This window comes from Accipiter gentilis, chromosome 14, assembly GCF_929443795.1.
Source record: "Accipiter gentilis chromosome 14, bAccGen1.1, whole genome shotgun sequence".
NCBI classification, from domain to species: Eukaryota; Metazoa; Chordata; class Aves; order Accipitriformes; family Accipitridae; genus Astur; species Astur gentilis.
In genome coordinates, this window is record NC_064893.1 from 25,664,705 (window position 1) to 25,692,542 (window position 27,838).

The 27,838-nt window shown below is 43.1% G+C and overlaps 1 protein-coding gene across 1 annotated transcript in view; it reads right to left on the reverse strand.

The window, feature by feature from the left end:
• Nucleotides 1–20,036, reverse strand: part of ATP9A (ATPase phospholipid transporting 9A (putative)) — a 65,885-nt gene extending 45,849 nt beyond the window's left edge. Inside the window, exons 1-4 of the mRNA XM_049816737.1 lie at nt 19,862–20,036; nt 8,410–8,554; nt 7,955–8,068; nt 4,363–4,471 (exon numbers count right to left, since the gene is read on the reverse strand). Coding sequence (XP_049672694.1) covers nt 4,363–4,471; nt 7,955–8,068; nt 8,410–8,554; nt 19,862–19,929 — 436 coding nt within the window. The 5' untranslated portion in view covers nt 19,930–20,036. The remainder of the gene's footprint in view (nt 1–4,362; nt 4,472–7,954; nt 8,069–8,409; nt 8,555–19,861) is intronic.
• Nucleotides 20,037–27,838: the final 7,802 nt, after the last annotated feature.

The window sequence follows — 27,838 nt, forward strand, 5'->3', positions numbered from 1 at the left end:
CTTAAAAAACCCTGTTGTTAAAATTTGATTGGTGTTTGTTTCGTTCTTTGCTGTATCCTGATTTATTTTTTTAAAGATAAAAAAGTAAACATAATAAAATGCAAACAGTTTGTTCCAACTTAAGCTATAGTCTTTGAAATTATCACCAAATCTGCAGCATGATGGATGTACCATAAAGGAGATTATTTAAAGTATTAAATATATTAGCCAGAAGAGATGCCTTTTTCTACAATGCAAACACATATGCCAAGATTTCACAATAGATCTGCAGAGCTTCTCTAAAGTACAGATCAAAACACTTAATTTGGAACTAAAGCTGAAGCCAGAGGTTTATTAAAACAGGTTAAATGCATCTGGAGAAGAAAAAAAAAAAAAAAAAAAGGTTGTTTGGATGTGCTGCACCAAACTTTTGGCTTTTGCAGCCTTATGCTGTATAAATGGTGGAGCAGGACTCAGAGGGTTTGGGAAAATATTGTTTTTATATGGCTGGTAAATGCCAATGATCTGTATCTTAAGTAGCACCCCTCAGTAGGAGGTCTCTTCCCATTTCTTTCTGTGGAGTTTCTCTCTCTATTATGCAGTGTGTGTGGGGGGGGGGGGGGGGGGGGGGGGGCGCAGAGAGAGAAGAAAAACAAACCAAGAATTTGCAAGCACAGTTCTAGCTTTCTATCAAGCAGAAAGTCAGCACACAGACGTCTGAACACAAGGAGGCTTGTAGGTTTATGAATAGGGGTTTGAAATTTGATTATTTTTTATTACAATCCAAACAACTGTCCTTTAAATGGAGAGCTTTCTATTAAAAAAAAAATGCTTTCCAGAAGTCTGCTGGTTTCATCATTTTGGAACATAAATGGATCATATCAGTAGAAAGAGAAAAGAGGTTCAGAGTGCAATTTTTTTGATGTTATGTAAAATAAAGGAACACAGACAAAATATACTACCCTCCAAAAAGATTAGTCCCTGAACTTCAGCAACTATATTCAAAATAAAATGTGATCCAAAGAGGATTCTTCCTTTTTCTCTACAAAGCAGCAGCTTATTGAACCTTAAAAAGCTTAACAAGAAGAGTGCCTGAAAAAAAGTTTCATGTACAGGAGCAACGCTGCAAATCCAAAATACACACACACCCCCCCCCCAAGGGATGGGGGACAAGGCTGGCGGGTGTGCTGAGCTGGAGAGCTCCCGGCCGGCAGCAGGAGCTGTGCCCAGCCACGCTGCAGCTGTGGCTCTGTACAGGGCGCGAGGAACCACACACAAAGAGGACAAGAGGATCCTGATTCAGGAAAGCATTTAAATCTGTGCTTACTTCCATCCCTATTCAAAACTGCATATAAGCATGTGCTTAAGTCTCCCTGGCTTCATTCAGGCCTAAGTATGTATTTACATCTGTGGGGCTGCACTGGGAGGCCAAGGTTGGAGATGGGAAAAACTATTCTCCAGCCACCTTAACTACAGCTTAGTGCAAATACTCAGGAGAAATAAAAATAGCTTGGAGAAAGCTACAGTGCCCCATTAGATCGATTATAGCCAATCGTCAAGACAGCAGTGCTCAGTGTCAAGCCTAACCTAATCCCCCTCCCCCAAAACACTGGCTTTAGAAGTGAAACTATTGTGAAGTTTTTAAAAAAAATTATACAGCAACATTACAGAGGGCTTTTGTGCATCAGTACCCTTCTGCACCGCCCCTTTTCAGTACAGTGCTGTGCCACTATCCTGAAGCATGAACCCTGCTACTCAACACAAAAAAACCCGAACCCCCAAACCCCCCAAACAGCCTACAGTCCAAGGCAAGTCCTACCTGGAGTTTTGTCAGCTAAACTGAAAATCAATGGTTAAGATCAGCTTCTCTCAACTTATTTTGATATTTGCTGCTTCTACTTTTGACCTGATGAAGGGTTTCCTTGAAAGCTTGCCTACTTTTTCTAACTGTACTAATAGATACAATAAACCAAACCCAACACACTTCCATCCCCCAGCCATGGTGGCCTCACAAGGTACTTCCCTGCTCCTAGGTGATTCTCAGAGGTGCTAAGGTTTTAATCAGGGGAAAAATTGATGTTCAGGTCTCCTGAAAAGCTTGAGTACCGAGATTCAGGGAGAGACGGAAAATTACTTTTCTCCCCAAACCAGACAATCATAAATAATTTTATTTTTCCTACCCTAAACTATACCGCTAGAGAGTCTCGTTCCTGTTTCTGCACCAAATTCGTGTTAAATAAAGTGGCTTAAGACTTTCAGCTAGTGCCCAGCTGCCAATCCTCCTTGGTTTCTTTCACAAAATTAGAAAAGTTAAAGGACTGGGGGGAGGGAAATCATTCATGGGAAACGTAATAGCAATATGAAAAGAACTAAAGGAGAGGTCAGGCCCCTTATAGATCATTGAATAGAATCCAGAAGGCAACTCTTTTATATCTTTAAATAGATGTAGTACACCCCTCTTGGATGAGGCTTTTGTTGGTTGCCAAGCATTTTAAGTGTTGTAGTAAGAACACGTTATTAAAAGGGGATTTAATATTCAGAAACTCAAACTCCCTAGTTCGGAGTTGCCTCGTAATTCCCGGCATGTGAAATCTATACAGCCTTGAGCAATTACATTTAAAAAGCAGCCTTATTCTTAAAAGTGCAAGTGTTGAAAGCAGCATATTTTTACTACACCTAGTTCACTGCATCTTAATTCAAGGGTATAAACTTATAACAAAGAAACTGGAAATGAAAAAAAAAAAAGAAAAAAAAGAAGTTGCTTAAATTCAGTTCATTCCCTTTTTAAAAACAAAACCCTGGCCTCACCATCATTGTCACGGTATTAGGAGTAACTCCATAGTGAGGCAGCATTTGATTTTTTCAAACAAGAATTTAAATGTCTTTGTTAGATACGGCACAGCTGTAAACAATGGCCAGAGCCAGGGATCAGACACAGCTGAGCTGCTGCAGCCTGGGCTCACTTACAAATGAGGTCTCCCAACTCCTCACAGTTGGAGGAAGGGGCTAAAGATGATCTATACAAAAAAGTACAAGACAAGATACTGCCAGTATCGACGAACTACATCAGTTGCTGCTAACAGAAACACACAAAAGATGTGATAACATATCACACATTCTCTTTTAGCAAAGGACTTGCATGATTTAAGTCCCTGTCTGGTACAACCCAGAAAAAACTATGAAATTCAACACTATTGCATGCCCAGTAAGTGATGGAACATGTCAGTATGTCCAGCAAGTCACCTTAAATTTAATACATGCACTCACAAGCTCCTTCAGTACACAGAGTACTTCTACTTAACCATGATTTGTGGTACCTGTGCTGAAAGGGTCCCCAGTCCTAGACACTAGAACATAGCCTACCGTCACTCTCATTAGTTGAATCAGCCTCTGCATAACCATATTCTGACAATTTCACAGACCTAGATTTATTTCTTCTAGTAAAGTGCTTTTGCAAATTATTTGCCTATGTGGATCCTCCTCCCTTTTTTAAGCACACATTTGTTGTTTCCATTAAAGAATAGAATTGGTAGCTTGTAGGAATCCTTCTTACATCTGTCTCTCTTCCTGACAGGGTGAGCAAGCAAAAACCACATGCAGAGGGAAGACAGATGCACTATTACCAAAACTGGAAGGAAAACAAACACAAAAAAACCCCAAACATATCACATCTGCTATAGCTCCATTCTTGTTTTCTTCCTCCTATGCTGTCTGCTGTATTTGCCTCTCCCTCCCTTCATCCATGCAACATTACAGAGCGCTTCTCTCCTAATCACAGCTTTGCAGGAAGGAAAACACATTTCCCTTCTGGAAACATTCACCTCCACAACCTAGAGCAATTCAGATCCAGTTTCATTTTCTTTGGTGACTCTAATCCACCAAGAAGAGAAAGAAGTTTTGGCCTACACCGGAGTTAGGAGCAAGCAGGGTTTAAAAATACCACACCAGCTGCTTGGAAGTTCACCCCTGCCTGGTGCTGGCTGCAGTGAACTCCCAGCCCACAAAGCAGGCTCCTGCATGTGTGAACACACTGGCTGCCCACTCCCCATGCCTCAAGTAGCCAAGATGATGCTCTGAAGTTATCTGAAGCAATTAACACACACACACCCCCCTCGCACTAGCTGTGCATCTCCCTAGGAAACCCTCAGCAGCCACCACAGCCCGGCGAGGAGCCATCCACGAGAAGCCACCCAGACCCCCGAGGCCTCCGCAGCAGCAGCGGGAGTGGCGGCGTGCCTGCGAAGCCACGTGCCTGCGAGCCCATAACCCCCTCCCCATTGCTTGAACTCTGCTTCTCCGACTGTCAGCGGCGTTTGATTGAGTTGCAACCCCCGGCGCTGCCGCGCCAGGATGCAGCGGGCACGCTGGAGCCACCGAGCCGACCTCTCGCTGTGAGCTTGCTGTAGATCTGCGAGTTCACTTCCTTGTCGCGCATGTAACATCTGATCTCCTCCGCGGCCTCTCGGATGACGGTAACAGCAAGGACAAATCCCTAGAAGGAGCATGGTGGGGGGAAACAGAATGGATGAAAAGGTCAGGAAAAATCACATCTGCCTCTAATAAGAGCAATATTTATCAGTACCACTGCCAACAATCTGCATTTCCTTATTCTATCTTCTCTCACTAAATCATCATAGTGATATTATGCACTGCTGTGCAGAACTCCCAATAGCAAACTGACAACAGACTTGGTGCTTAAAAAAACATGGTGGTTTCTCAGCTTTACTGTGATGCTCTGCCAGTACCTCCCCAAGCAAATCTTTGTAAAGTTTATCTGAAGAGCATAAGTAACATATTTCATCTCGCTTCACAGGTGCGTAACCAAGCCTGAAAGGGGTTACACAAAAGTCCAATGTAAGACAGGATGCCTCAAATCTCAGTACTCCCTCCACCACAGAGCCATCGAAGTTAGCTCACCTAGTCTGGAAGATTTCTTTACATAGAAATCCATATAGAAATTTATATGACGCTTTTTTATATATACCGATATATAGATAAATAATGCATGTGTATTCATGTGCATGTATGTATACACACACTCAACCTACACAAATAAGCACTCTAAATACATCAACATGAACTACTCATAGTATAATTGCACATTTGTCTGACTAGGGTTTCCGTCCTACTTTTCTGTGGATATGAACAGCCACTTCATTTCCTCTTGTCATGAGGAAAATGCCCACATCACATCCTTCACTATATTAAAAAAAATAACTAAATTAATGCAAAACAATTCTTCATGGTGCTAGTACCACAAAGTCATTTTATTAGGCCCTATTCAGCTCAGACTCGCTAAACAGTTAAAACACTCCTCATCCATTACAGAAGAAAAATGAACTTTTTACAACCTGTATTGAAAATTGCAACCAGGTACTGATTATCTCTGTCAATAAGAAACTTTTTTATTTTAGGAAGGGGGCAGGGCAATGTTAGAAACTGAGGGTTACATGAAAAACACAGGAAAACATCTGTAAATACCCACCTACCCAAACAGGAGATTTTGCCAGTGGGTTGCAATTTCCAACTTTAAGTAACTTCATTTTTAGAAAGAACAGCTGTGCACATGCCTCCAAAAACTGTATGTACAAGATGTTAAGCTGGACACAAGGAACTTGTCAACCTGAACTCCGCTACCACCTCAGGGAAGTCTTGCTGTAGAGCATTGCTGACACTACCCAAACACAATAACAATTCAAATTCTTACTTTTTTTTAAATAAAGAAAAATTATGACGAATGACCTAAGAGCTACTAAGACGAAAGGAGAGCAGTGTCTTTAATTATTAAAATACTGAGGTACACTTCACCTGCTGGCTCTCACAATCCTATAATAGAACTAAATAGTCCCTAATTCTAGTATATACACATGCGTCTAAATGCACGATCTAGATTAATAAGTATCAGTCTTGAAATGCAATGTAGTATGTTTCTGCAGTATTAAAAAATGCAGACACATGAAGAGACCCAAGGATTGGCAATTACTTCTTTAAAACATGCCTATATTCAATCCTGTATTTACAAACAATGAGAGTAAGAAGCCATTAATACAATACTTTCAGAGAAGTGTTTCACCCCCCAGCATTCAGGACCACGACCGTCTGTTTTGCACCACCGTGGAAGATCTCTTTCCCATAACCAACAAATCAAGAAAAGAACGAACATTTCTCTTCTATTTACAAGTGGCATTTGTGGCTTTCCAAAAATAAAATAAAAGAGCATCAATTATTTTCAACTTATGTTTCAGCTGTTTGAAGAGTCTTCAAATAATCGCCCCAAAATATTCCCACATGTGCCGACTCACTGTCATCTCATATGTCATTCCATCCCCAACACTTGTATTAGCAGCCAGTAATGAACAAAGACCTTTCTTACCCTGCTTTCTGGCAGCTTGTATGCCAAATTCTAATTGCTCACCTGGCACAGACAAGTCACAACTGCCTATACAAAACCCAGAAAGAGAGAACCTGTGTGTGCATGTATACTTTATTTATAGGACAGGATCTTACAAAACTAGCCTTAGATTCACACAGCAAATGCAATACAGCACACACTTGAGAGAGAATTCAGTGAGATCCAGGCTTTAATATTAAACAGAATTTTAGCAGCAAAGTCCTGAATCTGCCCCCTTCACTTCCTTCTGGCTTCTACTGGGGATTTTACTGTATTGGAAGTCTAAAAGGCAGGAAAAATTTCCTTTGCCCCTGCTCAGCTCCCTCAATAGAGCCATGAATTTTTATCACCACCATTTCTCAAATCAGTGTACAAGTAGTGTCTTAGAAAGAGCCCTGTGCTTTTTAAATCAATTTTCAGTTGCTTTTGTGTCATTTCTTTAAAGTAAAAAGGATGTCTATCTTTGGAGATTTTCAAAACTCAGGTAGATGAGTTAAGCCAACCTATGTTTAAAGATAGCCCTGCTTTGAGCAAACAGTTGGACCAGACGTCCCTCTGAACCAAAATTATTCTACAATACTATGAGCTGAGGTGCAGCAAAGAAGTTACTTACATAGAAAGAGAAATAATAGTTTTACTGGGATAAAAGAAAAAAATATATAGGTACCTATATTTAAGCATTTAAGCAGTTGTAACTAGTGCTCATACAGTGCATTTTAGAGATTTAAGAAGCCCATTCTGTGCAACTATTCCTCGTTCTGCCCTTTGACAGCACTGGAGTTTCCGCTTCAAACCTGATTATTATCGATTTCCTTTGATCGCAGATGAAACACATGGCTATCAAAAGAAAAGGGCAAATAATTTACAGGAAGGAAAGAGTATCTGCACCTTGCATGAGCGTGAATGAGTATGTGTGTCTATTTTTATACGTGGGAGGTTTGTGGAAGGCTGTTTCTCAGTTTTTTCATTTGTTTTTTACAATACGGTTAAACCATGAAGCAGCCTGTTGACCTATCCCAAGGCCACAGGTCAAACTGTTTGGCAGGGGAGCGTAATTTGCCAACATTGCGCATATGGCCACTCATTAAGGTCACTTTTGAAAGGTGCCCTTCAGTCCTTCGCTGCAGTTGCCAGGCTGCTCTGGGGTCCCGCAAGCACCGGCCCTTGTGTGACCACCCCGGGAGGGCGCAACACCCCACACAGATGCTCCACGAGCACACGCCGTGTTTAGATGCAGCTGTGAACAGCAGACATGTTGCTCCAGTCTTTTTTAATTTTCTCACGTTATTCATGAAGCCCTGCTGCCCTTGCAGTCACCATGGCCAGTGGTGAGAGCTCTGTGCCTGTTAACACCCCACAGATGAACAAGCTGGGGGCAGAGTCCTCTCACACCCTTGACAAACCTCTACAAAATAAAGCTTACGGCCAGAACAGGCATCTACGCTACGACAGGTATGGAGCTGGCCTGAAGAAACAAGTTAACAAAATGATTTAAGGTGCAAACTAATGCCCTAGAGAAAAGGCAGCAAAAGAAATGTCATCAAAATTAAGCTTTCTTGAATAAATAAACCTTAAGTTACCTACCAGAGGAACCCAGTATGTGTAAAGCGCGCCAAGCCTCATTTCAACAACAAATTGAGAGCAGGCCAAAAGCAAGAAATAAAGGTTGAAGAAGTATTTGAACTGGTTAAACAACACCTAAAACGAAAAGAAAAAAAGAAAAAAGAAAAGAGGGAGAGAAGAGATTAATGGAGTTCAGAAATTTTGCATATTGAAATAACCACCAGAAATATTTTTGCATGCTCCTCTACCGCCTAAATGCTAACTTAGGGCAGTCTTAAAAGTAGTGCTGGACACTCAGGACAGATCTGTGTCTGGTGTGCTGTTGCGCTGAGGCAAGCCTTTGCAGAAGGCCCACCAAACACAACCCAAACTTTATTTCCTCCAGCTCCCAGTTCTGCATCTGTCTACTGTAAAACCACTAAAATTAGGGAAAGCATTGGGGCAGGATGATGAAAAGCAACTTTCTTCACACTTACCCCAGGGAGAAATGTAAAAAAGTTGTATTTCTGATTGTTGATCACATTGCGGGGGTATCTCTGGTCTCTCTTCTCTGGATGGCCAAGCCAAACAGTACGAGGCCTTGGGTCTCTCCTGCCACAGCATCTTAAGCACTCACAACACCTATGGAAGGAACATTTCATTTTAAATTAATGCGTTAATTTCTAACACGTTTCTCTGACTCACAAACACATACCCGAGACCCTCTCCACCAGCCAGGCAGAACAGCTGAGCATCGCTTCTTGATCTGTCACTCACCACCTCTCATCTGTCAATTATCCACTGTATTACAAGCATCTTAAAACCCAGAGCCTGACTTCCTACCAAATAGACACTCTGCCTGCTAAAGCCATTGCCAGCCTGCCTCGCAGTCCGCCGAGCTACGAGCAAACATCTCGTATGGTGTTGGAGCTGTTACTAAAACACCACGCGACCATGTGTTCAAAGCTGGTCAGGCCTGTGGCAGTGCTAGAAATGTGCCTGCAGCAACGAGGCCTGGGGAGGCTCCTTGTTTTGCTTTCAAGAAACCGATGCACAGAGAAGCACGGACCAAGCTCATCACTACACTGAGTCAGCGCTGGCTGCCGGGAGAGCTTCTGCCTCCTGTGAATGAAGGGGCTTCAGGAAGCAAGGAGGTGTGGGGTACAGGCAGAAAGGTCCCCTTGCATCAACCCTGGATTGCAGGTTTTACGCCAGAAAGCTCCTGTGAATCAAATAGTAACAGGTAGTTTTTATTAGCGCTTCTGTTTCCTTGTTGGTGTATGGAAACTTCCTCAAACAAAAGGAGGCTTTCCCCATTTACAAACTAAATTTAAACAAGAACGCATACGTGTAAAGTGATCTCGTATGTCCTCAAGAAAAGAGATGGAGACAGACGTTCTCCTCCCCTTCCTCGCAGCCCCAACTTCATAAACATTTATACCTTTTTAACAGAAGGCTTTAATATTTCCATATTTGAATTTTTGCACTTTAAAATAGTCTTGCCAAGGAATTATAATCTATAATCCTCTAAAAATTAAACCTTAAGAAGAATCTGAAAAGAGATAATAAATGATTACTGATTTTATTTTTACACAGTACTACAGTCATTAGCTCTGTTTACGTTAATGGCAAATTGTGTGTTATTCATTAGTAGTGAATGTACATTCTCATCGACTGAGAACACGCACTGTAGGTCCAGCTACACAGCCTCAGTTTGTTAGTTTAGCTGTAGTAATTCGTGTTTTCAGCTCTTCAGGTGACTGTCCTGCTGCTGCACCACCGCAGAGGCTGCGAGCTCAGACAGTCCAGACCAACGCCTGGATCCAGTGCTGCAAACCCAGGCTCCTAGGGAAAGGGCTGCAGGAATTTAAGTGCATCCTATTTTCAGACAGACCAGTCCAATATAACTTTTCCTCTAATTTTTTTCCTGCATTTCTGTCTACTTTGTCAGCAGCATCTCTGTTCTTGCTCTACTTAATACTGTCATGATTCAATTATCCAGCTCAACAATTACTTTTTATATCTTGTAATGCCAGTTTTCAAAAAATTATTCAAAATAAATAAAAGAGGAACATGTTGGCATGCTGATTTTTTACTTTTTCAGCTCAGGCTTATATTAAAGCCACTTATTTAGCATAATTTCTGTCCTTTGCTAAAAGTTACATGGTTACTAAAAAGTTACATGGGAATTTAGGAAAGCCACCCACACCAACTTCACTGAAACTGATAGGGTTACTAAAGGATTCCCTCTTCTCGCTGCGGGAAATATTTAAAATCCAGGCTGTGAGATGCGAGCTAACAAGCTAGCTCTCCCAGCACCGGTTTAAACCACCAGTACACAACACCTCACCAAGGGTCCCCTCAGCAGCCCTGGCCCAGCCGGTGCCCCGACCTCTCCCCGCTGCTGTTGGGGACCTCTGGACTCACCCGAGTCAATAAATAAATCCCAGCGATGGCATGTGGTGCCTATATTTGAAGTTACCCAGGTTAAAATCTCCTCCAGCACACAGTTGGGTGTCATACGTAACAAAACTGTACTCCCTGTTTTGGAAACCATTGCATGGCCTACAGATTTCAGGCTAGATGTTGCTTTTCTCAGCCAAAAGATCCCGGGATGAGGTGACAGGAAACACTTATTCTCTAGAAGAATGTGGAGGATTCACATGCAATTCATTAAGTAATGGTAACACCAGAGAACCGTGACTTTCCCTCCACAGGCCGGAGCCTGCCCGCCATGGCCCCCAGGCCACCCCAGCCTGCCCGCCACCAGCTCGAGGCGCCTCATGGGGCCTTCGACCCGGCTGCTGCAGCCAGCGGAAATTCAGCTCTCACATGAATTTTAGTGAATAAAACCACGCGCTGCTCAACGTAACGAATCCTTACTTGAGGCAATGAATCAGAGCACTGGTTACTTTGTGGGAGATGCAAGGACTCATCAGAGATCCCTCTTGCACCTCGAAAAAGCCTCTCTGTGCGAAATTGCAGCATTGTACCCTCCCAAACCCCAAAAGGGTTACTTTTCTGTTGTCGCTGCTTCTTACTGAAAGCCAATCTCTCCCCAATCCCCCTTGTTCCTTTAAAAACAGACCTATTGAATTTCACTGACAATTGGGAAAGCCAATATCAGCCAGATTGATAACCAAAAGCTTCAGACCTCTTACAAACATCTTTCCAGAAACCACCGCTAAGATCTGTTCTCGAATCACGGCATTCTGTCACAAAACTTCAGTTAAACACACATCTAACCGAAAGAAATAACTATTTAAGGAAGCACACAAAGCATTCAGCTCTTGAAGACACTGCCTTGCCAGAAGACACACGCAGCATGACGAACAGTTTACAACTCGCCACACAGAAGGTGGTTTCGTACAAAATACCGATTTTTTATGTTTTATGCCCTGCTGGATGCAAATAAACAGAAAGAAGTGTTATCAGTTAAGTCAATTCCTTCAGTATGGAAGAGAAAGAAAAACTAAATTTGCTTCCAGAAGTAAAGAAAAGGTGTCACCATGTGATTTGGTGCTCCATGAACAGGCACAGACATTAACTTCACAAGGCTGACTTGCAAGATAATTTCTCACAAGCTTTTAAAACTAGATAAAAGGATTTTTGCATAATCAAATTACTTTGACATTATTGTATTTCATGAAGAGTGACAGATGAGCCCTGAAAAGGTGGATTTTCTCTAGTCTGTACTCAAGAACAACCTAAGTCATAAGGGTACAGATGCCACCCAAACACAGGAGAGAAGGTTTTCTCAGTCAAAGAAGCTTTGAGACCAAAATGCTGACAAGACAGCAGAGCACTACAGAGCATCCACATATCGGTTCTGAAGGAACATAAAATCACAAGTTTTGGATGGTGCTGAATAGTCTCTTACCAGCTCCAGGTAAGTCAAACCCTCCATTCCAATACCAGAGGAGTTGTAAAGTCCCCCAATTTCAGTAACTATCCCACTGCTTTCACCTACACACATTTGTCACTGACCATGTAGAGGTCAGCTTTATCAAAGCCTCTGCAGTTGTCAGCTCTGACTTGCAAACTGTTCATTTGCTGAAGAGGAGAAAATTAGGAGAATGCAGGAAAATCTGACAGAAATTAACACAGTGGGTAAAGCAAACAGTTCAAAACTGTGATAGCCATGAATACCTAGATCAAATTACTGGAATAAAATAATTGGAGATGCTTTACTGTTCAAGTATATACAAAAGGCATCTGACTTCCTACAGACTTGCAGCACCACTACTGCCATCTCTGCCTACCTTTATACAGGGACATTGCCTGTTATTTGGCTTTTGTAACATTTCTAAGACAATGGAATTCCATCCTTGACTATTCCCTAGGTAGTACCATAAAACTGTAATTAACCTAAGTACCCTAAATGTAATTCACTTCAAAAAGTCACGCTTTTCCCTGAAACTATCAATTTTTGTCAAATCTACAAACATTTTTTTCCCTTGTTAAGAAAAACTAACTAGTAGATCTTTCTTCCCCACAAAGTTGTGTATTATACCCACATCTGAAAGGCAGTTACCAACATGAGACAAACAGTAAAGTTGGTGTAAAACACTCAAATTCATAAACTCTACGTCAGAAGTATGTTTGATTAGCTTGATAGCTTTTAATTGCAGTTTTCTTTCGTGTTTGCAGATGAAGACCTAAGACAAATAGTCACTTGTACCCCAAATACATTTTAACAGAAGATAGTGAAAATGGTGGTATTTGGATCACAATAGAAAATAGATATGCTGGGGGGGGGGGGAGGGGGGGGGGAGAAGGGAAGGGGGGAAAAGGAGCTTTTCCTTCTTTCACAATGGAGAAAACCACACAAGATTAGCCTTGATTCCATGTTTTAATGACTGTGAATTCAGAATGACCTCTACGATAAGGGTCCAAATAAGAGGCTTTGCCCAAGGGAGCAAACCTGGTGTCCACATACCCTGTTTCATCACAACGTGCTGCCCAGTTACAGAGAGAGTAAGTTGGTCCTTGTAATCAGACATCTGAAACCAGTTACCTTTGTTTATTTTTTAGGGTGGGCCTCTTCTAGGGATTGTATTCAACAGCAAAAATACCTATGCACCTATATCACAATATTTACAATAGGATAAGGCTTCAAGAGGGTACTACTAGAATTTAATATATTTTTTACTTGTGCTGGGAATTTTTTTTACAAAGTAAAATTCACCAGTACACTCCAAAGAACTTTCCAAGTATCTGGGCAGATCTTCAAACCAGTACCTAAATCTCCAGAGCAAACTTCCAGACATTTTAGTAAGTTCAATGACTTATCAGCATTTTTTCTTCATGAATGTATAAGAAAATGGCAAATGAACCCCAGAAACTAATCAGAACATTTAACTTAATAAGAGTGCACTCTGCCCAACTGTTTACATACAATTATATTGCTTTTAATCTTTTCTTTTCCAAATTACTATGAATTCACTAGTCTCTGAATGCTAACACCTAGCACTGCAAAATTGCTTACACTTGCTTGGTTCTAAATGAGACAGCAGCCCTCAGTGCTGATGGCACCTACAAATGCAGGGAAGTAGAAGGCAATTGCAGAAAATTACCCCAAATTTAGCACACATTCTGCAATCAAAGCCATGACCTCTCATGGTGTTCCCACCACAAAGATTCCTGTTGCTGTAAGAATTTTAATTTACAAATGCTGAGTTACTATAAGGTTTGAGAATCAATCTAAAAATAATGCAGTTGCAAGTATAAGCAAGAAAGGGCATGGGAGAATCTCCTGTGTAAAAATAACACTTCTGTGAAATTCCTGCCTGGCTAGAGTCACAGTTTTTGCAACCTCCTGAATTACAGGGAAAGCAAACTGAAAACCTAATTAGACAAACAAAAGAAAAACTTCCTGCCTAGCAAGTTTTTGAAGGCAATTATCAGTAGTATCAATGCTCAAGTAAAGAATATACACCATTTCTACTAAGAATTCTCCTTCGTAGCCTTTTAGCAAGAGGTCTCTATGAAACGTAAAGGAATTAATAAAAAAAAAGTCCAACCAATGAACACAATACTACAACCAGCAATAACAGAGTCGCACGTTGCAATGCTTTAACTGGGGAGGTTTATCAGCCCTCGGGAATCCCATTACGTCATTGTCTCAAAGCGTCCTCCAGAGCATATAGTGCTCAGCAAGTAACTCATGCACCAGTGGCTGAAAATCAGCAAATGCTGATTTTTATCCCACATACATTCAAAGATCCCCAAAGAGTTTTTGTTATGAAGGCACCTAGCCAACCCCAGTGCTGGCATTTAACTCTTTTTTAACTCTGTGACTTTTTTTTTTTTTTTCCCCTTGTCCCACAAACCACCCAGCACGCTGCCTGTGCTTTCCTGGGTGGACACAGAGCAGAAGCCCACAATCCAAACCCTGGGCTAGTGGAAATGTTATATCTGCACACCAGCTGTGCAAGTGTCAGCCCATGGCTTGTTGAAATAAGTTAGAAAAATGAGCTTTAGGTAAGTACACAGACATTTCTCAAGCACAGACCCATGTGCTTATTCTTACAGGCAGACGTTTATCACCACCACCCCCAAAGATATTCAATTGCCATAATTTTTATTTTTTTAAAACTTTTCAATGATGTCTTAAACTTCATCAAGGAAGAATACATTACCAAGCTCATTAGTTACGCTTTAAAATCCTCTATATGACATCTGTGCTCCTTACAAAGTGCTTTACACAAACAGGAGCGGCTGCAATGGCAGATTGGACTTTAATAGACTAATGGCAGATTTAATTAACCTACCCAGGCTGACCTGCGGACAGGACAGTTTCACTACCCGAACCCTTTCTTGTCTTACATGTGCTGATGTTGCAATGTGAGTAAACACCGGTGTCCACAGCTACTTTGATTATTGCACCAGGTTGGGTTGGCACAACACCGATGAAAGCCTGGTGCTCGCCAGCATTGCACGGCTGCTGCGCGCTCACAGGAGCCAAAGCAAAAGCCCCCAAAGCTGCCAAGGACTTGTACTGCGGGGAAAGACGGCCACCCTTAGGGTGCAAAGTCCTGGGCTGTGCCACTAGATATCTGACTTGGGATGCCCACGTGCTGGCATGATGATAAAACACAGCTCATAGTGAGAGCAAAAAGTAAAGAAGACGCAGAAAGATGGGTGGTGAACATAGCAAGGAACATTTTCAGGCAGTCTCCTTTTCCCTTTCTCCTCTGGAAACTGAATAACCTTAACCGTGAAAAAAACATTCTGACAAATCCATTCAGTTGGATACCAGCAACAAAGTACTCTGAGCACATACAGACAAGTACACAAACGTGTCTTCAAATTATCCTGGTGCTCACTGAATAAAAAGTCCTTCTGACTGGGGCTATCAGCTTTTTCCAGTTACCTTACTTGTTCCTCCCTGAAAGAATTTTACAGGCATTGGATAGTTCTGTGATCTACTGTTTCTTTGGATACCATCCCTATTTTTGGGTATCAAGCTTAAAGACCTGCATGATGAGAGAAGGGGGCTGCTCAGGCCATCACATTACTCCAAAGTTTTCTGCTCAGGGCAAAGTCAGTGTCACTGGAGGAAGTTGGCCGTTTCTGTCAGCAGAGAACTATCAGCATCATTACGAATAACAAACTACTTTTCATCAGGAAATCAGAAGACTACATCCTTGAAAGGGAAAGAAAGATTGTCTAGAAAAACAGCTGAAAGTTTACATTGCTGCTTAGAGATGCTGATAAAATTAGCATGCAGTTTCCAGGAATGGGAATCACAAAGTTACAGAAATGTAAGCAATTTTCTATAAAAGTTTAGGAACACACATTTCTAAACATTCCTCCTCCATTTCGCAACTGAAGCATTGAAGAACAGCATTGCAATATAGCTAGCAAGTTGCCGTACACCATGAACTTATAATAACTATTATCTTACAAAAAGAACATGAAAAGTATATGAAGACAGCTTATATGGGGAAGCTTATACAGCACTGTGTTATTCACATTTGAAATCATAACTCTGCAAAAATAATAATAAAAACCAAATTCACAAATCCCCAAATAAAATCGCAACCACTCAAAAGCAGTTCTTTCAATGTGAACTGTATCAAAAACCTTGAGTCCTGTAAGTGATGTGGCCCTTCACCTGCACAGGTATCTAAATGACTGGAAGGTGCTGAAAAACAGGTCTATGGTGTACTTCACTTGGGATTATATTTGTTTACAAAAACACATTTTTAGTGATGATGTAAGAAGCAGTAATATGACAGATTGACTGTCAGATGCTAGATTAATAGCCATGACAAAGGAGCAGGTTTTATTTATAAATGCAGCATGTTTGATGAGCTATTTGAGAGCAAATGAAAAATGCTTTCATAAGCATTTTTTCATATAAAACAAACCTAATGGAAAGAAGTGTCACATTTGTCTAATACTGGGGTAGTATTTGTCAAATTAGTGGTGAAGTTCATCAACATATTTAATGACTTCTACAGCAAGCACATTTCTTGGATGATGTTTCTATGTTTCTCACAGGCTCTGCTGTTAAGTCCTTGGCACCTCTAATATACAAACCAACCTTCCACATTTCATTATTATAAAAGCATATGAAGAATTTTCCATTGATTAAAAAAAAAAAAAAAAGCCACAGAGCCTTACACAACCACCTAGCCTTTTTATGCACCTCCACAATTCAAACCATTGCCCCGTTTTACGCCATGCAACGGTGCAGCTGGGGTGGCTGAGGAAGGGGCCAGGAGCGTCGCTATTCCTGCAGCCCACCCCTGCCCGTCCGCCAAGGGCTGCGGTGCAAAACAGCTCGTCTGTGGGAAACCAGCCCAGCTCTGCACACGCTGAGGCACACCCACATGCAAGCAGACGGAGGGCAGGAGCTCCCTTCTCTCTCTGTTGACTTTGAAATGGAATTTGCCATTTTAAATAGAGCCAGAGTACACACGCACATACAACGGAATGGCTGCATGAAATGTTACTGTAAAGCTCCTTCTTCCCCATCCCGTTCTGCATTCTTCCCCCCCACATTTCTGGATCAAGGGCTTTTTACAGCGCAGAGGAAGCCTGAGCACAGCAGTTTGCTGGTTTCAAAAAGAGCCTTGCGGGACTGTGGACTGAGACCATAAGCTATTTAGGGAAAAACTTGTGTTGTGCACCGAACGGAGCATCTGGGGTGCTTCAGGAACTTGCGGCTCCCTTCCCGGCACAACTCAGCCCCTGGGAAGCTCAGACTCACTTGCCATCCCACCAACAGTCCTGCTGCAGTTAATGCTATCCTTCCCTCCTAATTGGCACACATCTCATAGTGGTTTTCAGAGTGCTGCAAAGCATTTGGAATAATATGGATGAATTCAAGGCATACAGCTGCAGAATTTAGAGGTTAGCCTTTGATTGCAGCAAGGAAGATCCACATTAAAGTTACGCTCAGGAACAGATAACCACTTCTCCCACTGGTTTATTAAGCACATGGTTTCTCTTCGACGCAGATCTCAGCTGTCTGTACCATCATTCATCTCTGCAAGGCTGCCATGCAAGTTCCTCCCTGGCTTCTCTTCAAAGTACACTAGAGACTGAGGCTGTACTGAAAGCCTTGTTTGGATGACACCTGCCCTACATGAGAATTAGCCATTTCTTACTTTTTTGTTAACATACACGAAGACTTCTATGAAGTCATTCAGTACACAAACAGATATCTGTTCCCCACTCCCGAAGTCCACACTGACAAAAATCTTTGTCTGAGAACTTGCCCCCGCTGGTGGGGAGAAATCCCCACAGCAGAAATTGCAGTCAGGGCTATGCTAGGGTGAAGCCTTTCAAGACTTGCTTATCCCTGAGTTTTCATATGTATCAAGGAACATAACTTGGAAGGCTTTTGTTTGGGTTTTTCTCAGAGAAAACAGAAGAAAAAAAGCCTTGATTATGGCTTAGGATTCCCAGGACTCTGTCCTGGATGCGACACCAGGGACCCTCCCTGACTAGCTAGCTGATTTCTTCTTTGGTTTATAATACTGGTTTGGATTTGCTAGACTTTGATGCTTTGCTATCACGCTATCATTCGACCAAATGACTAACATATCACAGGCTACTTATCAGTAAAACAAGAGTTCCTAATATATGCTAAGTCCCACGCCCAAACAGGGTTACCACAGCAAACGGAAACCTCAAATCCAAGTTATTCAGACTGGTATTGAGAAAAATCCTAAGCAATCTTCCTTCACAACTTCACACTGCCAGAATTTCTTGCTATCACTGGAAACATCATCTCTGTGACTGCTAATCAAGTAGAGTCCACAACCAACGAACCATAGCTTAGGTTAGATGAGGGCAATTTCTGTTAGACACTACTAAACACATCATAATACCCAAGAGGGTCTTGGTGGAGATTAGAGAACTTTAGGAAAAGAAATCATTCAAGACGCTTTGAGACACTTCTCAGGCCTCCACCTGTCCCTGATCCCTTTCAATCACGTCACCAAATTTAATGCCATGGTGGCTGTACCTTGTGGAACTTGCCCAGTGATCCATGTGACACAAGCTCTGAGGAATTACTTGCTGCATCACACACACCTCCCAGCTCAGTATCAACTGGCATGGATACTGCTACATCAATTATTAGAAACAATGTCCATAATAAGGAATAATTCTAATAACGAATAAACTATGTAGAACAATGTCAGTTAGAGGAATCTGAATCAAAACTATCACCCAAAACCGTAACAAACAAGGGAAAAAGCATCCATTTCCTCTTGTTCTAACAGTCAGGATTTCCTTCGATATTTGGGTTTATTTTGCTAATATCACTCACCACATTCTAAAAACCAAATTATCCAGGGACAAATGAAGCACTGCAATAACTGACAGCCAGGTAACTTGGATACCCTGCACACCCCACTGTGTACAAACCAACCCGCCTGCAGAGCGGTGCAATTCCCTACCAAAAAAAAAAAAAAAGAAAGTATTAAAGGACCATTTTTCTTATTTAACTTCCTGCATGGGAATACCAGTATAAACCTATTCCTTGAGGAACACATCCCACGGGGTGTTGCAACATCCCACACCAAGGATATTGTATTGCTTTAACCGATACAGTTAAAGAGAGCCTTCTGCGCCGAGACAGGGACCTTTGTTACAGACCTACAAACACCATTTCTGGTCCAAGGCTATTCCTCAGCGAAGGCCGAGCGCTCGCCCAGGCACCAGCCTGTAATTCCCCAGCCCCGCGCCAAGCGCAACAGCGGGGATGACGAACAGGACGGACAGCAGGGATGGCGTCAGGCAGCCGGTGACACAACCGCCCCTCGCCCGGGCCAGCCCGGCCGTTCCAGCGGCGCCCGCCGCCGTTCGCTGCCCGGCTCGGCCGGGCCGGGCTCGGCTGCGGCGACCGTCAGCCGCGCTCGCTGCCGCCCAGGCACCGCTTTGTCTGGAAGGCTCTGATGGAGAAGGCGATGAGGATAAGGGCCGGCCGGCATGATTTTATTTTTTTTCTTTTTTTTTTTTTTTTTTTTTTCCTTCCCACGCAAGGGGCTGCCAACCGGCAGCTGATGGCTGGCCCCGCTCTCCCCAGCCCCGGCGCCCCCCCCGGCCGCAGCCCAGCACCGCCCGGCAGGCTCCTGCCCCCCGCCCGGGCGTGCCACGGCAATGGCGTCAGGAACAACCTGTCAGCGCCTGCCTGCCTGCCTGCCTGCCTTCCCCCCCGCTCCCTCCTCCTCCTCCTCCTCCTCCTCCTCCTCCTCCTCTTCTTCCCGCCGGGCTCGGACCACGGCCGCGCAGCGCAGGGCAACGCGGCTCCCGCCTGCCCCCCCGCCGCATTCCCGCACCCCGCCTGCCCCGGGCATCCCGCAAAGGCCCCCGAGCGGGGACCCCGCCGCCGCCGCCCCGAGGCGAGGGGGGGCCGGTGGCCGCGCCGCCCGCCCCGCCCGCCTCCCTCAACGCAGGTCGGCGGCCAGACGAGGAGCGGGAGCTCACCCGCTGCGGTGCTTGCTGTCCATCCGCTTCTTCTGCCGGACCGGCTGCAGCGGGATGTTGTCGGTCATGGCCGCGGCTGCCGGGGCGGAGCGGAGCGGGGCGGGATGCGCTTCCCAGCAGCGCCTCGCCTCGGCTCGGCCCGGCCCGCCGCCGTCTGGCGGCGCCGCCGAGGGGGCCGGGCTCGCCGCCGCCGCCGCCGGGCTGCCAGCACGCAGGTGCCGCGCCCGCCCCGGTGCGCTCCGCCCCTGCCGGCCCGGTTCGCTTTACTCGCCTCCTGCCCCCGGGCCGAACCTCCCCGCTTCGGCCCCGCTCCGCCCCGGGCAGCCCTGCCCTCTGCGCCCCCCGCGGCCGGCCACCTGCTCTGCCCTTCGCCCCGCACCTGGGGCGCCGGGCTGAGCAGAGGTGCAGGTTATACCTCCCCGTCTTCACCCCATCCCACCCCCCCACGTTACTGGGCTGTTGCTTTACGGTACTGCTGCTCGCACCCTCCTTGCTTGGGGACCTTCACCCGCTCTGGAAATGCTCGTTTCTGGATCCTAGTTCAGATCTCCTCTGCAAGTTTAGGCACAGATTGCTCCGGCGTTTCTGTTCTGGTTACGACTTCAAGTTTGGTTTTTTTACAATCGCGGTGACTAAATCTTCGTTAAAACTAAGTATACAAATCAGATTCGAAAAAAAGCCTTGGGCTACAGAAGCTGAGATACGTGCTTGGCCCGATAAACTTTGTATTTTATCTGGATGCCACCACAGTCTTTCCCACTGGCTGCTTCATATTCCCGTCCCAGCTAAACTCTGCCCAATGTATCTCTGACACCTGTTTGGTCTTCTCTGTCCACTCATCTTGGTTCACTCCAACTCTTCTACCTCCACTGCATTTTCCTCCTGCCATCTCCGTATCGTCATGTTCTTCTTTGCCATAAACAAGAAAGCAAAGGAATCCTTTTAAGAACTGCACACCCTGCTCACCTCCAGCCCATGTTCCTTTCATGCCATTGACCTTATTCTTCATCCAAGCATGAAAAGCAAAATTCCCAGTGGCAAAGATGTATTTCATAAGAAGAATTAGAAACTGGTACTGCAAAGTCCTGTTCAAATGAAGTACACTTTTCTAGTGATACTATCATGAAAAGAATTGGTCAGGACAAATATTCATATAACACGTCCTTCTTAAAATGTGGAATGTTAAATTACCTCTAGAAAACCACAAATAGGGAAGTCTAACAGGGTTAATGGTGTCTGATCAGCCACCAGAAACTGGGCTGATAGCCTGATGGAAGCTTGGTTAAAGTCAGGAGAGAAAACCACCAAGTGATTCAAAAATTGTCAGTAATAGCAACAAAGAAAAAATTGCTTCAGATTGTGTAACTCGTTAGGCAATGGCCCCGTGTCACGGTGTCACCGCTGGTCGATGGGGATCCAGCCCCCACGCCTTTCAAATCACTTCCTCCTGCTTCCCTGTTCCTCTCTGAGGCTTTCCTCTCTGTGTGGCTGTGAGCTAAATCAGCTCTGCAAAAGGACCGGTTTTACAAAAAACATCTGTCTGGGAGAGTTTCTTTCTTTCTTTCTTTCTTTCAATCAAATGCCATTAGGAGAGGGATGCCGAGCGCAGCCTGCGAACGGCCAAGCAGCCCCAGCGAGAATGCCGCCGCCTTGGGAGGGCACGGACTTGGACCAGGGGCTTCTTCAACCGGATTTGCCTCGAGGGGAATCGTAATGTGGGTGTTAGACATTTTCTGTAGCCAAAGCCCTGCCTGCACTGAGCAGTAGCTGGGCCTGTGGCTGTTGCGGGCAGGTGCCTGTGGGTACTGAGGAGGTTACTGTTTTGGAAAGAGTGCTCTAGCCACCGTGGGCGCTGCCCATCTGAGTTTGCTCCTGCCACCTGCGTGCCACCTGCATAGTCACACCAGTGAGGGCAGCAAACCTGCTGTAGGCTGTCATTCGTGCCAACGTAGCTTCTTCCTGTTTGAAACCACCAAGATTTACGCCGCTGCACCTATACAGATGGAGGAAATGCCCAGCGCAGATAAAGATCGTATGAAATAATCAGATCTCCACATCCATCCTCGGCATCTTACACTGCAGTCCGGTCACCACAAAATCTGAACCCCTTTCTAGTGCATGGCCAGCTTATTTCTCATCCCTTTGCAAACAGTCTGCAAAATCCTTCATTTAACAAGTAACCTGCTTGGAAATGTTCACTAAGCAAAGACTCACCGTGCCTACTTACACATGCAGCCGTATTTAGACCACTTACTTAAAACGGGTGTCTCATTTAATTGTTGTAGCTACTCCCTACAGCTGCCTGCAATCCCGGGCTGCCAGATCTTGTCTGTCTGCACAGTCAATCTAAACTGCTTACAGTTCTGGCAGAACTAAAATACCTCAATCGCAACGACCAAGAGCAGAGAATGGGTGGGTAAGCCCGAGTGTACGTTCAAAATCACCATTTGTTTTAACATACTAAAAAGTAGCATATATCGGAACTGACTGGGTTTTTTTAAGGTGAGGGATATTTGCATATATCTTAAAATGAACTCGAGGTAATCTTAAATAATAGTTAGTACTTTACCAGTGAAAAACAAAGACTATTAGAAAAAGAAAAACAAAGAATATATGTAAGAAAAAGAAAAGAAGGGCAAAGAGCAAGTCACATCAGAGTTTCTGGGTAGCTCTCTTTTCTTTCCTGCCCTCACTGCGTTCTAGCTCAGGTTACACTATGGATTACACCAGCACAAAAAATGCAATTGTCATTCAATTTTTTTCTTTACAGTTGAAGCAGAGTCATCCTGACATTTTGTAATGAGGTCGTTTCAGCAACGTAATTAATAGTTACACCAGTTACAGGCACCAGTACTAAGAATGTTTAGGCAGGTATTTTTAATGCCATTCTAACTAGGGCAGTCTTATTACAAAAACTGTTTGTAAATTGACTTTTAGACCATATTTCAATTTAGTAATACCATGTTGTAATTTCTTACTTCTCAGTCTACTCTTCTTATCCACTCACAGGGACAACTGAAGTAGAAATAGAAATCCCTTCTCCTCCCACAAACATTTCAGTTCATGAAACATACTTGCTCTATTTTTTTCTCATATTCAGCTGCAGATTTTTTTTTTAATGAGACGAAAGACATGATGATAGAATTAACTTCAAATGATAATTTAATAAAAGGAGCAACAGAAGAAGCTAAACAGGATGTTGTACTTGACCAAAACTGTCACAAGTGATAACACCATCGCCACAAAACCACTGGCCTAATGCTGTCACCAGCTGAAGTTATAATCCTAGCCTCCAGCCTTGGGGCTCAATCTGTAATTAAAATAAAATTTATCAAATGTCACTGTTATTTGCTTTGAATGGAAGTGGCACTGGATTTTAAAACAGCTAACATTCTTTTAAGTACCACATTTTGGCCCTTGATTTCTTTATGTTTCAGACTGAAATGAATGACATCCCACCTTTATATGGAGCAGCTAAACTTCCTTCCCATCATTTCTGCACATTGCCCAATTCCAACATCCAAGAACATGCGAGGAGAAACAACTGCCTGTCATACACTGACTCTCAATTCCAGTAATCCTAAAAGAGGAGCAAAGGGATGCACAGCCAGGTTTACGTGTATCCGCATAATCAGGGATAATTAATTTGGCAAATGGTGCTAGAAATCAAGCAACAGCGATACTGCAGCCTGCAGACTTACTCCCGCAGCATCTGAGGATTCAAACAAACTTTCAGAGCCTCCCTTATGGGCACTCTAATTTTCTGCCTTGTATTGTAACGCTTTTGATTTTTAGTTAGAAAATCACTGTGAAAGATCTAGACTAGGCTGTAACCCAATGGGCTAAACCCGCTCCTTGACAAATTTCTTGCATAGCATTAGCTTTGCTATAAAGATTTTACATGTGATCTCACCATTCGCAGCAGGTATGCACTCTCCTGATTTCCAAGCCTTTGATTTTCATTTGCCTGTTGAGAAGGAATGCCCAAAGGAAAACCTCTAGCCTCAGACTGAGAAGTTAGATATGTTAAATCAAGTGAAATAAAACCTATTTTAGTTTTTTCTGATGCCACTAGCTTGTTCTTCTGATGCTCAATTTTTGTAAGCACAGAACTTGAGGCTTACAAAGGAGCCCTGCAAGCTGTGGAATTCATACTGCACAACTGCTAATTAAAAGGACCTGATTTCTTTTCCATAATTTAAATCATTATCTATGTTTTTTCTCCCAGGACTTTTTTTTGCCCAGATGATTAAATTAACATCACAGCAAGTGGAGTTTTATTCCCCTCCCTGCTCTCCCTCCAGATGATTTGTCATAGAACCAACTCTGGACCACTTGGTCTCCTCTGAGGCTGTCCTGTATGGAATGTTTATCAAACGCTGTCAGTGTTTTCATCACTGCGCGTTACAGATGCCATTTCAAAACCAGAAATCGTTTATTGGCAAGTCCGAGGTTGAGCCGCCATTTGTAATGCGAAGGGTTGTACAAAACTACCAGGTTGTTGATTGGAATGATTTAATATCTTTCCCAGAGCAGGCAGCATAAGCATGCTTGTTTTGCAAGTAGGATTATGTTTAATGCACTGAATAGTTGAGTCTCTTGTGGTCTGCCATTCAAGTTTGCAAAGACAAGTGAAAGTTCAGTTTGGCAAAGCACAGCCTATGGACGGACTGGCTGGCAGGGTGTGCCTAAATCAAACCAGAAATTTCTGTGTCCGTGAGCCTTTACTGTAGTGGTTCCAGGCGTTTTGGAAGTGAGCCTTCCTGCCTTATCTTTTTTTGCCTTTCTCACCCACTTCTTCATTGCACCTCTGTGTTACAGAGCACTGCCACCTCCCTGTCCCCAGGCTTTGCCTCCTCCTCTCTGCCTGTGACACCAGCTTCTCACCTACAGGTGATGCCTTCCAATGTGTTTCACTGATCCTCAGATTCGTCCAGGTCTCTAAGCTCCACTGATTAAAGAACATGTAAATAAACTGCATTTTGTGGGTGTGCCTATATTCCAAGGAGCAAGTCCTAGTGCCAGTTTCCCACTCAAACAATGGATGGTGGTTTTGACAATGCACTTGCAAATTGTACTTGTTACCTATTTAGCACAATACACTATACATTTTCTTCCATTTTAGTTGTGCTACTAAATAATTGAGGCTTTCATGCATAGGACTCCAGTGTTTTTGCCTGATGAACACTGTTGAAGGTCAGAATATTTATATTCTGATTGACTTTTTATATGCTGGAAGATTAATTCAATTTTGGAACTATGTTTGGCTTTGCTTACTTTGTTTATTTTATTTTTTTCCCCTAAACATGAGTATCAAATTATAGATGATCCTGACATCTAAGGAGATGGCTCAGACTATAGGTGTGTAACTGCTTGCACAAAATGTTTATGATTCCACAGGCAATTCAAGTGGTGACATTATGCTTTGTACCTGTTAACATCTGATTTCATAAGTGCATGTTTTACAAATACCAGGGTGCACCTTCTTCGTCTGAAAATGTAGCCTGTTGCACGTAATATTTTGAGCTTTGTTTCAGAGCTCTGTTTGCAGCTGCACCATTTGTAAGGGAGGCAGCAGGCAGGAGTAGGGATTTGGTTGCTAAGGCCTTGAAAACTTGCAGTCATGCAGTAACTGTGCAGCAGGCAGTCTCACATGCCGCGTTATCTCCCCATGCTACTGACTCACTCCCACAAATGACAAGGAAAGAAGCAGGTTTGGTGCCGTGAAACATCACTTTCTCAAGGCAGTACTGAAACAGGCTTGGACTATGACATCCAATCCCTCAAAATAAGAGCAAATACGCAATAGCTGCCCATTCCCAGGGCTTAGTGGCCACACGCATGCAGAGTCATTGCTAGGAAGAGCATTTTAGTAAGAGAAATGCAAACATGAACTGGGATGCCGAAGCAAGAATCATTAGCAATATGATATCATTGTACATGTGCCCTAGGCCTACACAAGATGCATTCATCTTTTAAATTTATCTTTTAAACATGTGAACTCAGACAAGACTACTGCAATTAATTGGCAAGTTAAACACTACCAGATTATAATGCACTGTTAACACCTGCATCTCTGATCTGCACGGATGGCTTTGATATTATTTTTTTCTTTTGACAAGTGGGCGATAGCGGATATCCTTTAAGCCTATATTTAATGAAGCCCTCCATAAATCCATCAACACTTGCTAAGGGAAACTACAATAAAGTTCATACTGCCATAGGCTCTGTTATCGAGAGAACATTTGGCATTCCCATAATGAAGTTTCAGAGCAGATACTTTTCATGCTGATCTGAGGAAGTGCAGTATTTGTATAGAATTTTTTTCTTCCTTGCACAATTATATGTTGCGGGTCAAGAAGAAAACAACCCTTCAGTACCTAATTTTCAAAACTCTCATTCGTCTAGGACAGCTGTCAAATAGAAATGAAGAAAATGGTGCAGCTTTCTAGACAAATAAACTCACATTTTTATTTTGTTAGCTCTTGAAATGATTTTGCTATTAGCTGTAGCTGTTTTGTGAATTCTCACCATACTGATTTTTATTTGTGTTACACATCCTGAGGGTGTGATAAAAAATGTAAAGCTATAAACTGAGAATAAATTGGTATTTGTTACACATTTTATATTTGCAAATTTTATTAAAAAAACCCCGCCTACATGAAGTGGTTATTTTGTCAGTTAAGATGGAAAGAATTGATGGGGGAACAGAAGAATAGGTAATGAAGAGATTTGATTTTTTCCAAATCTGGACATCATGAGTTGAGAGTGGTGGAGTACTTTTAATATGTACAGAGATTTAGGTACCCCAAAACAGCAAATCACCTGAATATGTGCTGAACTTCAAGGACCTAAGTAATCACACTGGTTTCACGGAGACAACCGGTGTGTCAAAAAAAAATTTTAAAAATTATATCTTTGGTATTCTGAACATCTAAACTGCATGGAGACAAATTTTTCTAAAACAAACTTTGCAAAGTGGATCTAGAGGACTGTAAAGGGCTGCGAAGCCAATTCAACTAACTCGATTTAAAAGCGTCCTCTGTCATCACCATGTACGTACGACTGCAAAGCCAATGAGGATCTCGGAAGATAACATGCATAAAAGGTTTCAGGACAGATTCTATACTACTACACGAAGAATACAAGTTATTTGTCAAGTAGTTATTTACCTCATATATCCCTCCTGCATCACCTTTGTGTTCACAACACACCATGTTTTGTGCACCTGGCCCTCACATTCTCACTGTTTCATAAACCAGGCGCTTTGATTTTTGGTCACCTCACAGTTTGTTTCGGTTTTTGTTAGATTTTTTTTTTTTTTTATTTGAAAGCTTAAATGAGCTGATTGAAGTATAGACAAGATCATTATTAATAAAAATGGTATCTTATTTATGCTTTAATCATATTTGCCCCTAAACCTACGTAAGCAAGAGCATAGGAACATCTCTACACAACAATTATCAAACTGTTTTTAAGAAGGCTTCATTCGTGCTGTTCAATGTGTCCTCCTTAACCAGGCTGAGAAGGAACACAGAGGCAACCTGACCTACCGTGAGTGCTCAGGTGCAGTACCTGCCCACCAGAGCCAGCCTCTGGCATCGGAGAGGAGCCGGGGAACACCTCCCGGCAGGCAGACAGGCTTCAGCTTCTTCAGCTTTCCCTCCTGCTCCAGCAGTCCCTTAGTGACCATCAGTTTGACAGCACATTTTCAGCAGAGGTGGCTTTCATGCTTCCAAGCCTACAGAAGCTGTGACTGCACTCCACTGTTAAAGAGATTCAAACACTTTTTACTTGATTTGGTTTTTAGTTTTGTTTAGAGAGTCAGTTTTACACAAACCTTTAGTAATGTCTGGATTTTGCCTAAACCGAGTATTGGAAAATACAGCACACGATGAGATCCACCTGTTCTCATTCTCAATCAAGACAATCAGAGAAGTTAATCTTTGAACTGCAAGATGTGACAACCAGAGAGGC